The sequence below is a fragment of the Aquarana catesbeiana genome, linkage group LG01 (assembly GCF_042186555.1).
Source record: "Aquarana catesbeiana isolate 2022-GZ linkage group LG01, ASM4218655v1, whole genome shotgun sequence".
Lineage (NCBI taxonomy): Eukaryota > Metazoa > Chordata > Amphibia > Anura > Ranidae > Aquarana > Aquarana catesbeiana.
Genome location: NC_133324.1, coordinates 143,262,165 through 143,275,761, shown reverse-complemented (window position 1 = coordinate 143,275,761; position 13,597 = coordinate 143,262,165). Strand labels below are relative to the sequence as shown.

At 45.2% G+C, this 13,597-nt stretch overlaps 1 protein-coding gene across 6 annotated transcripts in view; it reads left to right on the top strand.

Annotated features, from left to right (window-relative positions):
- LOC141135237 (baculoviral IAP repeat-containing protein 1-like) overlaps window positions 1-9,328 on the top strand; it is a 183,235-nt gene extending 173,907 nt beyond the window's left edge. For 4 of the 6 annotated variants that reach the window (XM_073624414.1, XM_073624417.1, XM_073624415.1 and 1 more), the window contains one exon: window positions 7,097-9,327. In XM_073624414.1, coding sequence (XP_073480515.1) covers window positions 7,097-7,461 — 365 coding nt within the window. In that variant the 3' untranslated portion in view covers window positions 7,462-9,327. Of the gene's footprint in view, window positions 1-7,096 lie in introns of all 6 variants that reach the window. The other 2 variants (XM_073624418.1, XM_073624416.1) reach the window with 1 other exon arrangement.
- Window positions 9,329-13,597: the final 4,269 nt, after the last annotated feature.

Genomic DNA, 13,597 nt, shown 5'->3' with positions numbered 1-13,597 from the left:
CAGGATCCAATCCATCCATGCCACAGCTGTGGCCTATATCAATCACCAAAGGGGGCACCAAGAATCTCTCAGTGCAGAGAGAGGTGAACCATATTCTAACTTGGGCAGAAAGAAATATTCCGGCAGTCTTCATTCCAGGAATAGAAGATTGACACGTGGACTACTTAAGTCGCCAGCAGATTATTCCCAGGGGAATGGTTTCTTCACCCCGACATATGTTCGGGCTGTTTGTCAAAGATGGGGGACTCTGGACATAGATCTTATAGAGTCCAGTTGAACATAAAGTTAGATAACTTTGTGTTCAGAACAAAGGTTCCATTCGCATGCAGAACAGATGCGTTGGTGATACTGTGGGATCAGTTCTCACTGATCTATGCATTTCCCCCTATTCAATTGCTGCCTCAACTTCTTTGTAGGATCAAGCTGGAAAGAAAACCGGTAATTCTGGCAGCACCAGCATGGCCCAGAAGGTCATGGTATGCAGAAATCGTAAAGATGGCAGTGGAGGATCCATTGTCCCTTCCACTAAGGCCAGACCTGCTATCACAAGGGCTGATATTCCCTCCTACTTCACGAATGCTAAATTTAACGGCCTGGCTATTGAAACCCACATTCTGAGGAAACGTGGGATTTCCGGGTCAGTTATCTCTACTTTGATTAATGCAGGGAAACCAGCTTCCAGAACTACATATTATAGAGTCTGGAGGGCTTATGTTTCCTGGTGTGAATCCAAGGGTTGACACTCATGGAGATCTATCATAGGCAGAATTCTTGCCTTTCTACACATAGGCGTATAGATGAAATTGGCCCTGAGTACTATTAAGGGCCAAGTCTCAGCCTTATCGATCTTATTTCAAAGACCGCTTGCTACGCATTGTTTAATCCAGGGTTTTTATGCAAGGGGTAATGCGGTTTGATCCGCCAGTTAAATCACCTTTAAGCCCTTGGGACTTGAATTTTGTTTTGTCAGCCATTTGAACCGATACAGCATATTCCCTTAGTCCTTCTGACAAGAAAGCTGGTGTTTTTGGTTGCTATATCCTCAGCAAGGAGGGTTTCTTGAAAAGAGCCATATTTGATTATTCATGAGAACAGAGTGGTGTTACGCCCTCATCTAGGCTTTTTGCCAAAAGTATTTTCAGGTTTTCACCTGAACCAAGATATTGTCCTGCCATCGTTTTTTCAAAAAACAATGTTCCAGGGGAGGAGAGTCACTACATTGTCTTGATGTGGTGAGAGCAGTAAAAATCTATTTAAAGGCAACTGCTCAGATCCGTAAGACTGATGTCTTATTTATTCTGCCAGAGGGTCCTAAGAAAGGACAGGCAGCGTCGAGATCCACTGTCGCTAAGTGGATTCGGCAAGTTATAATTCAAAATTATAAATTAAGGGATAAGCGTTCCCCCTTTTTAAATTAAGGCGCACTCTACCAGAGCGGTTAGTGCTTCTTGGGCAGTGTGTCACTAAGCCCCCATGGCTCAGATCTGTAAGGCCGCAACTTGGTCTTCAGTGTATACATTCACAAAAATTTTATTGGGTGGATGTAAGGAGGTATGAGGATATCGCTTTTGGGTGCAGTGTACTGCAGCCAGCAATATAAATCCTCAAGTCTGTGGATACCCTGGGGGTTGTTTCTCCCTCCCCTCAAGTAGCATTGCTATGGGTAAAAATTGCTTTGCTACAAAAACTGATGTGCTCCTGGAAGAAGGAGGGGTTATATAGGGAGTGAACTTCCTTGATTGGGTATACCAGCGTCAACACCTGAAGGTGGCCCATAACCCATTAAGTAATTACTTAAGGCTCTGTGTCCCATGATGTACTCCAAGAAAAGGATTTTACAGGTAAGCTGTAATAAAAATTCTATTTTCCCAAAAGAGCCAAAGGTCAACCTGCTGCTGTCTCCTCCGATGGTGGATGCATCATTAATGCGACTGACAAGACACGTCACCTTGCGGTTACGTTCAAGGACGCTTTAGTCCGAAAATAAGATCTAGATCTCCTAGGTACTGTAGCATCTGCAAGTGCCTGCAGACCAGCAGTAACATTTGCAGCAGTGGGCTAGCCAAAATTGAGTTGGATGGTTAATATTAAAGAAGCCCTTCTAGAGGAAGTGGAGAGAGATTAGGTGGTAACAGCTTTGTAAGTAGAGTAGAATTCTTAGGCAGTCAGTGGAGCTTCCAGTATCGAAAATTGCAATTGTAGCACTAACCCCGTAGGAGTTGCAGATGTCAGGGTTCTGCACAGCCAGTCAAACAGCATTTCCTTCTTGCATCCAGACACAGAAATCAGTCCTTTGGCTTGTTTTTGTTGTTTTTATTAGGGGATGATAAGTTAGATGGGGTTAAGGATTATGGGATGCCAAAATGTCCAACACACAAAACCAGGAACAACGTCCTTGCTATTTACAGATTTCTCTTCATCCTTCCTCCTGCACAAACTCAGTTCCTTTGCACAGCTTCTGCTGGGTTCATTGAACTAACAGTCTACCATTAGCTCAGCAACAGCCCATTACAAGCTACAAACTCTCAGTCCCTTGGTAAAGTACCACATGTGAAGTGAACAGCATCTTGCATCACCTTCTGCTTCCCCGTAGACACTGATCCCAGCTCTACTGCTTGCAGAAATGCTAACCCACCTGGCTGCTTCCTCTTCCCAGTCCTCCTGGCTGACACACACTGCAGACTCCCCAGGGCAAAGTTGGATGAAGATTTGGCATACCGCTGTCTCCAAGAGAGGCCTGCTACAGCTGGCAGTCTCTCCCCTTGTCTGTCCCTGCACCGTGCTGATCTACTCACCGTCTCTCCCTGCTCTTGCTGCCTCTCCGATTAGGGTCCCTCCAACTGCCTTCTGTGGTGGGATCCTTCCATGAGAGCCTCCAAAGCTCCAGCCTGGGGAAAAATTCCTCCCCAGCAGGGGTCCCTCAAGGGCCACCAACAGATTCCTCCAGCACTGATTCTACATCTTCCATCCGACTCCCTGACTGGAATGGCTCATTGCTATTTAAGGGCTCCTTATTCCCCTGCCAGGCCCACTTCCTGGGGATTTGCTCAGGGCTATGTTTAAACTAATCAAATCATTGTCATTTGATTAGTTTGAACATATTGGTCGTGGACTTTTGTCAGGGGGGCTCTGATGTGATAATGAGGGCTCTGATGTGATAATGGGGGCTCTGATGTGATGGCAAGGTCTCTGATGTGATAATTGGGGCTCTGATATGATGGAGGGGGCTTTGATGTGAAATAGAGACTCTGATATGATGGAGGGGGCTCTGATGTGATAATGGGGGCTCTGATGTGATGGAGGGGGCTCTGATGTGATGGAGGGGGCTCGAATGTGAAATGGGGACTCTGATGTGATGAAGGGGGCTCTGATGTGAAATCTCAGTTATAATGTTATAATGGGGGCTCTGATGTGATTAAGGGGGCTCTGATGTGATTAAGGGGGCTCTGATGTGAAATCTGGGCTATGATGTTATAATGGGGGCTCTGATGTGAAATCGGGGCTCTGATGTGCTAATGGGGGCTCTGATGTGAAATCTGGGCTCTGATGTGAAAATGGGGGCTCTGATGTAATGGAGAGGGCTCTGATGTGATAATGGGGGCTCTGATGTAATGGAGGGGACTCTGATGTGATGGAGGGGGCTCTGATGTGATGGAGGGGGCTCTGATGTGATGGAGGGGACTTTGATGTGATGGAGGGGGCTCTGATGTATTGGAGGGGGCTTTGATGTGAAATGAAGATCCTGATCTGATGGAGGGGGCTCTGCTGAGATGGAGGGGGCTCTGCTGAGATGGAGGGAGCTCTGATGTGATAATGGGGGCTCTGATGTGATAATTGGGGCTCTGATGTGATAATTGGGGCTCTGATGTGATATTGGAGACTCTGATGTGATGAGGGGGCTCTGATGTGATGTGATGATGAGGGCACTGATGTAAAATGAGGACTCTGATGTGATAATGGGAACTCTGTCCATTGCTCTACTGACTGATAATATCCACTAAGTTGGGCTAAGTTTAGATTTTTGCAGTGTCATTTGTTTTATTCTTTCTCTCAGACCCCTTTCACACTGAAGACAGTTTTCAGGTGTTTTAGCGCTAAAAATAGCACCTATAAAGCTCCTGAAAACTGCCTCTCATGCCTCCCCAGTGTGAAAGTCCTGCAAGCAGCATCTTTGGGGCAGTTTGGGAGTGGTGTATACATTGCATTGAATGGGCAGCGCTTCCGAAGTGCCTGAAAAGCGCTTCGGATGCACCGCAACACAGGCATTTTTAACCACTTCTTGGGGACTAAAAACACCCTGCTAGCGGCCTAAAATCGCTGCTAAAACAGCAGTAAAGCGCCGCTAAACCAAGTGGCGCTTTACCACTGACACAGAGCAGCCCAAGTGGGAAAGTAGAAAAAGCTTGTGGGTAAATCCGCGCAGCGGATATAAATACAAGAAAAAAATCGAAATGATTTAAAGAATGAACTGCTGCCCCTACAGAAATACTATCACCTAAGTGAAGTATACTGAAGTTGGTGAAAAGAGGATGTAGGTGTGGCGCTGTTCTACTTAGGCAATATATGGTTTCCCCTTTTGTGGTATTCTGCTATCTTTGCACCCTTTGCAGTGTGCTAGAGCATATATTATAAGTATGAGACAGTATAGGGGAAAGGGACCATACCCAGGGGATATTCAAAAAAGCATATCTTACAATGAAAGTCAATACTTAGACTAATGGCAATTTGTGTGTGTAATAAAAATCCTAGGGGTTATGGGGCTGATTTAGTTTTTCAGAGTGACATATGTAAAAAAGTGGTGGAATGGTGAAATATGTTGGAGTGCTATACCCTCTGCATGGAGCTAGCATCCATATTACACAAAAAGAAGATGAGGTGTGCAGATAATGTGTCACAAATAAGTATATGAAAAGTGGAATAAACGATCAATAAATATATGAAATAAAAATAAAAAATAAGTAAAAAATGTATGATGTGTGTTACACCCTCTGCCAGGCGTTTGACATACTAGATTTAAGATCAAAATGTGTACATCATAGATGTGAATCTAGTAATAAAAATGAATGGAATTCATTTAAATAGAATAAATGGAAAAAAGTTGTGCCAAAGAGTGAGCTATTTAAATGGGTATGTGTTGTACCCCCTGGCGGGTGCTGACCAGTGTGTGCAATATTTGCCCTCCTGGATTAGGCCTGGTGTAGTGATGATGATCAGAAAAAATTTCCAGAGTAATATTAAATTCTTATTTGCAATACATTATAACATAAGTGTCCAGTTTTACCTAGACAGAGTGACGGGGCAAGCAGGCTGTAAAAGCAGCAGATGGTAATGGGGGGGGGGGGATTTTGCATCGGGGCCCACAAGCTTCAAGCTACGCCTTTGGTGTTAATGTATGTGTGGCCCCTTCTAGGAGATTCTAGGCATATACTGTTAAGTACAGTTAGGCAGGCCATATAAGGCTTATTCAGCAGGAATCAGCCCAGTAAGCACCACCCTGCTCAACACAAGTCAATTACAAAATCAACTAACATGGGTGTAAATTTTTCAGCCAAACTGTGATCGCATCCTATCAGATTTCAGTATTCAGGCAGCTTCAGTTGCTGCAGCTGTCTCTGTGCAATAGCTGGCAGCGGAGATGCAGCGTGGATGGAAGTATTGATTGATTTCTCTTGTTTAGCCCACATCCGAAATATAGTCGTATATGACTAGCCTTACACTTTAAGATGCTTTTTTAGATGCGTAGCAAAGTCTCTGGCCTTGTCCAGTCTAATGAGAACTTTCCAAGCCAAAGATAGTTGACATCCTTCTGTATGTGGTGGGTTGTGAGGCATAGTGGGTGCAAGGTGGACAAAGTTATTTGGCGCCAGACACTTCTTGGATGTAAAAGGAGGTTTTTATTTCTCTTAACAGTCCTTTTTGTATTTTTGGGGGAAAGAGGATTAGGGCCAGGACACCCTTATATAGTTGCTAATCCAATTGGCAGACTCCGAGACCTCAATAGGAGAACAGCCATGCAGGGAAAGGCCCCAGCAAGAAGCCACATCTGCACTTGCAGGAATGCAGTCTCCTATGGTAACAGTCTTTAACAGTTCCTAACTCAATGTAACAGTTCTTTCAGCTCCACTACAACTGCCTCTTGTAGTTCTGCAACACTGAGCTCCCGGTCTCTCACTAGACCCTCTGATTCATTGACTCTGAATCCCTTGAGCTCCTCCAAGGTTGGCAGTGGTATCTCCCACGAGTGTCACTCCTGCTTCTCTGCTGGGTCCCTAGCTTGGCACTCCAGATACTTCTCAAGCTTCACCCCTGCTAACCGGCGAGGACCCTGGCTTGACTCACAAGGCTGCTTTGCAAGCTTCTCCTCCGCGGATTGGGTCCCTGATTTGATCACCGCCTGAAGTTTCCCGATTCTCCACCGTGCCCTTTCAGGGAGAATATGGTTCTGGTACTTGCTTCAGTTACTCACTGTGGTCCCTGGTAAACATGGTTGGTCCTTTTGTGGCGACAGCTTCCCTTCTGCCTCTGACCACTGACAGGTTCTCCGGCTGGCAGAACCGTCACTTTTGGTTGGACTGCAAGCCACAGTCCCAACCCTGTGCTGCCCTTTTATTTCTGGATAGGCCCTCACACGGCCTGGCAGCCTGATTCCCCCGGGATAGGTCCAATCTCTGGCCTAGTAGCCTGGGTGTACGACACACGTCCACCCACACAGCCATCCACGTGGCACAGAACCTAGCTCACATGACTTTACCCGAATATATAGGTTCTCCCAGCAAGCCAAGGGATTCAAGAAAACCCCTGCTCATTGGCTGAGATACCCCAAATACTCATAACCTGACCTTGTGTTGCCCTTCTCATATCTAGTACCACCAAGTACCCGGCCACCTACTGGTAGAAGAGAAAAGTGCAACAAGGCCAAACTTAGGGAGAAATCAATAGACCTCTATCAATTGACAAAGATAACTACTCTTGGCAAGTAAATTTGTGAGGAGCTCCCTAACTAAACCCCAGGGTGCTACAGATGCTTATAGATTCTCAATTGAAAGATGTTAATATTTTTCTATGACTGTATTTGTATTATTTATTATCTTTGTAGCTGATATTTCAAGAAACGGCTATCTGAAAAAGCTTCAACAACTTGAACTGCAAACCAACACCAACGTCACTGAATCTGGGTGGAGAACATTTTTTGAGAGATCGGGTCACATGCCGGAGCTCAGTCATCTGGATATAAGTCGCATGTACACGCAGCATATTAAGTCCAACGCTTCAACTGTCATTTCCTTTGTGCGATTTGTGTCCAGACAACCACACTTGTTGACCATACTCATGTATGGCTGGCTGCTCGATAAAGATGATTTAAATATGTTTAACACAATGAAAAAGAGTCACCCTCAAGCTAAAAGTTTACTCATTGCGTGGCAGTGGTATTTGCCATTTTCACCAACCATTGAGAATTAAATAATTAAATGCAAAGGATCCCAAAAAGCAATCCCAAAAAAACTTGAAGGCATACAAGGTAAACCCTTTACAGATTTTGACAATTTAATCCAAGAAAATTATGAAAACATGCAATTTCAGAGACTACCATTCATAATAAATGAATGTCAAAAAGATCAGGAGATCCTGAAGTTACATGCAAACCTTTCAATCACAGCCTTGTATGGCAGCAGTATCTACCTTTCTCACCAATCACTAAGGGCCCATATGCACTTTTGCATTGCTGTAAAGCATGGTAAAAAGTACTGTAACCAGGGCCATCTTATCAGCATCATGGGCCCATACCAGCCTGCCATAATGAACGCACCTACTCCCAATAATTAAAGTGTAAATAGTTGATAGAATTAAACATATATTTATTAGTACTTTAGATTTTAAACAGTAAGAAAACATGCCATGAATCAAAGACTAATCAACAAAAAGTGTGCAAAAAGGGGGTGCAGAAGGGCAGAGTACAGGGGAAGTCAGGAGGGCACAATACAGGTTCTGGGACACTGCCCCGGCAAATCTAGGACAGTTGGCAAGTTTAATATATATCAAGACTATTATGGGGCCCCCATGCACCTGGTGCCCATGCCCTGACTGTAACGCACGCTAATGTGAAGGTATATAGGTGCATTGCAGTGTGTTGCTATTTATACTGAATTGTACCCCAACATACATATACAGTAAAAAAAATCCACCTGTGCACCACAATGCACGTATGTGTGCTGCAGTGTGCAGCTTTGTCAAAATAGAACAGGTGCATTTTTTTGTGTACTGAAATGCTTTAAAAACCTATTAAAGAAAAAAAAAACAGACTGCCTTAATATAACACACACAAATGTAAATTTAATGAACCCTAAAAGTCATAAACATGCCAATTTTATTCTCCATATATAAAAGAGCAGGCAGGGTAAATATGGTATCAAAAATAAAGCTACTGTGCTTCGAAAATGGCGGTCACACCACTCAAGTATCAGCAAAAGTAAATCTATTTATTGCAGAAGTGAATCAAAGTACATCTCTGCTCAGGTCTAAGGCTGGGCATACATGGTCAGTTTGCTTGATCAGACATCAGGCTAATAAAAAAATAAATAAAACTGATTCCCCCATCCACACATTCCCCCATGTGTTTCCACACTATTAGAACACACTGTTCAGCACTGAAGCCAATTGGCTACAGCACTGATTGAAGAAAAAATTCCCAACAACCTGGTTCAGAAGAAGATGATTATTAGATGGACCTCTCTGAAACGAGAATGGCCATATAGGGATCAAAATTTGACTGGTCTCTGCTAAACCGGCCAAATTTGAGCTATCTATGGCCAACTTAACCAATTCAATACCAGGCACTTTTACCGGCCTCCTGCCCAGAGCAATTTTCAGCTTTCAGTCGCACTTTGAATGACAATTGCGCAATCATGCAACACTGCACCCAAACTGAGTTTTTATCATTTTGTTCACACAAATAGAGCTTTCTTTTGGAAATATTTAATTACCACTGTTTTTTTTTTGCTAAATAAATGAAAAAAATAATTTTTTTGAAAAAACTAAGTTTTTATTTGTTTCTGTTAAAAAAATGTTGCAAATAAATAATTGTTCTTTATAAATTTAGCCCAAAATGTATTCTGCTACATTTCTTTGGTGAAAATAACCCAAATCGGTGTATATTATTTAGTATATAGGAAAGTTATAGAGTCGACAAACTATGGTATATAAAGTATCTGAAAATTGATCAATCCTGATGTATTGACGGCCTATCTCGTTTCTTGAGGCCCTAAAATGCCAGGACAGTAGAAATACCCCCCAAACAACTCCTTTTTGAAATGTAGACAGTCCAAAGTATTTAGTAAAGGCATGGCGGGTTTTTTGAAGTTGTAATTTTTTGGAAAATAAAGAAATTAAAAAAAAACTGTCACCAGTGCAGTACAGCGTCATCATATAACTGGTGTGGTGGTGATCAGGGACACTGACTGGTGACTGTACGAAAAAAAAATGTTATTATTTTTTATTACATTTTTTTTAATTTCATTTTTTTATCACACTGTGACCAGAGCATTATAATGTTACCATGGTAACACTGTACTGCTCTGGGGAGGTGATCAGGATTTTATTTTTATTTTTTACACATTATGTTTGTTTACAGCAATGTACAGTATTACATTGCTATAAAGCAAGCATTTTGCAGAATGAAATTCATTCAGTCTGTTTTGTTGTGATTAGCTGTGATTGGTCAAAGCTAATCAAATGGTACAGATGGGCTGTGATTGGCCCTGTCTGTACCATGTGATCGGACTGACCAATTACAGCTAGCAACACATTTGTACGCATTGGATGGCTTGAAAGGAAGCCATCCATTGCGTACAATGGTAATGTGACCTGCTGTGATTCATTACGTCGCTCACATGGTACCGGAAGTGAGCCGATACTCAGATTGGTCATTGGCTGTGTCCCGCGATCGGCGCATCCTGACAAAACGTCATATGACATCCAGTCAGGATGGAAAAGCACCCGCCTGGCCATCATTTTGCTGAAGGCCAGATGGGAAGTGTTTAGGAGATGTGCTTCGGTTGTCTTGTGCAACCACACCGTTCCAGTGCGGTGTGTTGTAATAACACATCCTAATGCACTAAGGGATTATGCAGCTCCACTGCACATGCATAGGTGCCAACACTGTAGAAAAAATTATAGGGACACTTTGTTGTCTGTAGGCAGAGTCCTATTATAATTAGGGGGCGGAGCATTCATTTTTAGGTGTGATGTAGCGGGGAAAGGAAAATGCAGCTTAAACTAAATGTTGGAAGTGGCTTAAAGGGGGCGTGGCTCAAAAGAGGTGTTGTTCGAGTCTGAGATGAACAAGGGATGGAAGGAAGAAGAAAGAAAGAAATAGGGAGAGGAGAGAGAAGGAAGGAAAGAAAGAGGGATGGAGGGACAGCAGGCCCAGATCCTACAATAGCAATATGTGAATTCCAGAAAGTTTAACAATCAGCAGATAAAGATACTCCAAACACCTGGTGTTAGCGCTTTCAATCATCCCGGCGCCATGGTTGTTATGGTGTCAGGATGATTGAAGCGCATTATTTCTATTATTACATTGTAATATAAAATGAAATAGTTCAACTCACCATAATGCAGAATCAGTGGAAGCCCTGAGCGTGTCACTTGCCATGTCACCTGCCACCAGATGCCATCAGGTGTCCCCAGAAGAGTCCCTCCTTACACCAGGCATTCCCAACAGAGTCCCTCCTTACATCAGGTGCCACCAGCGGAGTCCCTCCTTATATCAGGTGCCCCCCTGCGGAGTCCCTCCTTACATCAGGTGCCCCCCAGCGGTGTCCCTCCTTACATCAGGTGCCCCCCAGCGGAGTCCCTCCTTACATCAGCTGCCCCCAGCGGAGTCCCTCCTTACATCAGGTGCCCCAGCAGAGTCCCTCCTTACATCAGGTGTCCCCAGGCAGCGGAGTAGCTCCTTACATCAGGTGTCCCCAGGCAGTGGAGTCCCACCTTACATCTCAGGTGTCCCCAGGCAGTGGAGTCCCACCTTACATCTCAGGTGTCCCCAGGCAGTGGAGTCCCACCTTACATCTCAGGTGTCCCCAGGCAGTGGAGTCCCACCTTACATCTCAGGTGTCCCCAGGCAGTGGAGTCTCTCTTACATCAGGTGTCCCCAGGCAGTGGAGTCCCTCTTACATCAGTGTCCCCAGTGAAGTCCCTCCTTCGTCCGGTGTCCCCAGGCAGTGGAGTCCCTCCTTACATCAGGCATCCCTTCTTACATCAGGTGTCCCCACTGGAGTCCCTCTTACATCAGGTGCCCCCAGGCAGTGGAGTCCCTCCTTACTTCAGTGTCCCCAGTGGAGTCCCCCTTACATTAGTGGTCCCAGTGGAGTCTCTCTTACATCAGGTGTCCCCACGCAGTGGAGTCCGTTTTACATCAGGTGTCCCCAGGCAGTGGAATCCCTCTTTCATCAGGTGTCCCCAGGCAGTGGAGTCCCTCCTTACATCAGGTGCCACCAGCGGAGTCCCTCCTTATATCAGGTGCCCCCCTGCGGAGTCCCTCCTTACATCAGGTGCCCCCCAGCGGTGTCCCTCCTTACATCAGGTGCCCCCCAGCGGAGTCCCTCCTTACATCAGCTGCCCCCAGCGGAGTCCCTCCTTACATCAGGTGCCCCAGCAGAGTCCCTCCTTACATCAGGTGTCCCCAGGCAGCGGAGTAGCTCCTTACATCAGGTGTCCCCAGGCAGTGGAGTCCCACCTTACATCTCAGGTGTCCCCAGGCAGTGGAGTCCCACCTTACATCTCAGGTGTCCCCAGGCAGTGGAGTCCCACCTTACATCTCAGGTGTCCCCAGGCAGTGGAGTCCCACCTTACATCTCAGGTGTCCCCAGGCAGTGGAGTCTCTCTTACATCAGGTGTCCCCAGGCAGTGGAGTCCCTCTTACATCAGTGTCCCCAGTGAAGTCCCTCCTTCGTCCGGTGTCCCCAGGCAGTGGAGTCCCTCCTTACATCAGGCGTCCCTTCTTACATCAGGTGTCCCCACTGGAGTCCCTCTTACATCAGGTGCCCCCAGGCAGTGGAGTCCCTCCTTACTTCAGTGTCCCCAGTGGAGTCCCTTGGCTCTCCCTTTTGTCGGCAGCAGGCCACGGGATGGAGGGTTGGCGACAGCTCCATTTAGGTCTCTTTCCCCTAGTGCTCAATGGAGAGGGGAGGAGCCTTTGATCTGTGCAGCTAACCGGCTTCAGTGTACAAAAGAATTGTCTACTTGTACACTGAAGAGAGAAACCGATTGGCTCAGAGGCCCCTCCCCTCTCCACTGAACACAAGGGGAAAGACCTGCTAGCTGGAAAGAGAACTCGCAGTGGCAGACATATTTTCGGAGACAGAAGCTGCAGTCTTTGTCAAAAACCGTCCCGAATCCCGGAACAAAAGCAAAATCCCAGGATTTTCATCGAGATGGACTCAGATCGGCACAAGGGTCCAAAAATCGGGATTGTCCCAGGAAAATCGTGACTGTTGGCAAGTATGCACATGTGTTGTAGAGCACTACAACACATGGTAAGGCACTCTCACGCTTTGTGGTGCACTTGTGTTATCAAAAAATGGTGTTCTGTATGTGTTTTTTGGACATTTTTGTGCATTGCCAGTCACACAGTTACATAGTTATGTCCATCTAGCAGTGGCTGCTGGTGATAAAAAAAATGAGGCTGATAAAAAAATAAATAAAATGGATTCCCCCATCCACACATTCCCCTCTCTGATCACATTATATAAATATGAAGAGATACCTGAATGTAAATCTTGCAGACCAAACAACCTGAGAAGCAAAAGGTTAAAGTGCACCTACACCAAAATATTACCTGAAAGCTACACTATACTGCTTTAACATACACTATATTACCAAAAGTATTGTGACGCCTGCCTTTATACGCACATGAACTTTATTTGCATCCCAGTCTTTGTCCGTAGGGTTTAGCATTGAGTTGGCCCACCCTTTGCAGCTATAACAGCTTCAACTCTTCTGGAAGGCTGTCCACAAGCTTTAGGAGTGTGTCTATGGGAATGTTTGACCATTCTTCCAGAAGCGCATTTGTGACGACAGGCACTGATATGGACGAGAAGGCCTAGCTTGCAGGTTCTGCTCTAATTCATACCAAAGGTGTTCTATGGGATTGAGGTCAAAACTGTGCGGGCCATTCAAGTTCCTCCTCCCCAAACTCACTCATCCATGTCTTTATGGACCTTGCTTTGTGCACTGGTTCAATTCATTTGGTGGAGGAGGGATTATAGTATGGGTTTGTTTTTCAGGGGTTGGACTTGACCCCTTAGTTCCAGTGAAGGGATCTCTTAAGGCATCAGCATAACAAGACATTTTGGACAATTTCATGCTCTCAACTTTGTGAGAACAATTTGGGGATGGCCCCTTCCTGTTCCAACATGACTGTGCACTAGTACACCAAGCAAGGTCCATAAAGACATGGATGAGCGAGTTTGGGGTAGAGGATCTTGACTGGCCTGCATAGAGTCCTGACCTCAACCTGATAGAACACCTTTGGGATAAATTAAAACGGAGACTGCAAGCCAGGCACCACATCAATGCCCGACCTCACAAATGCGCTTCT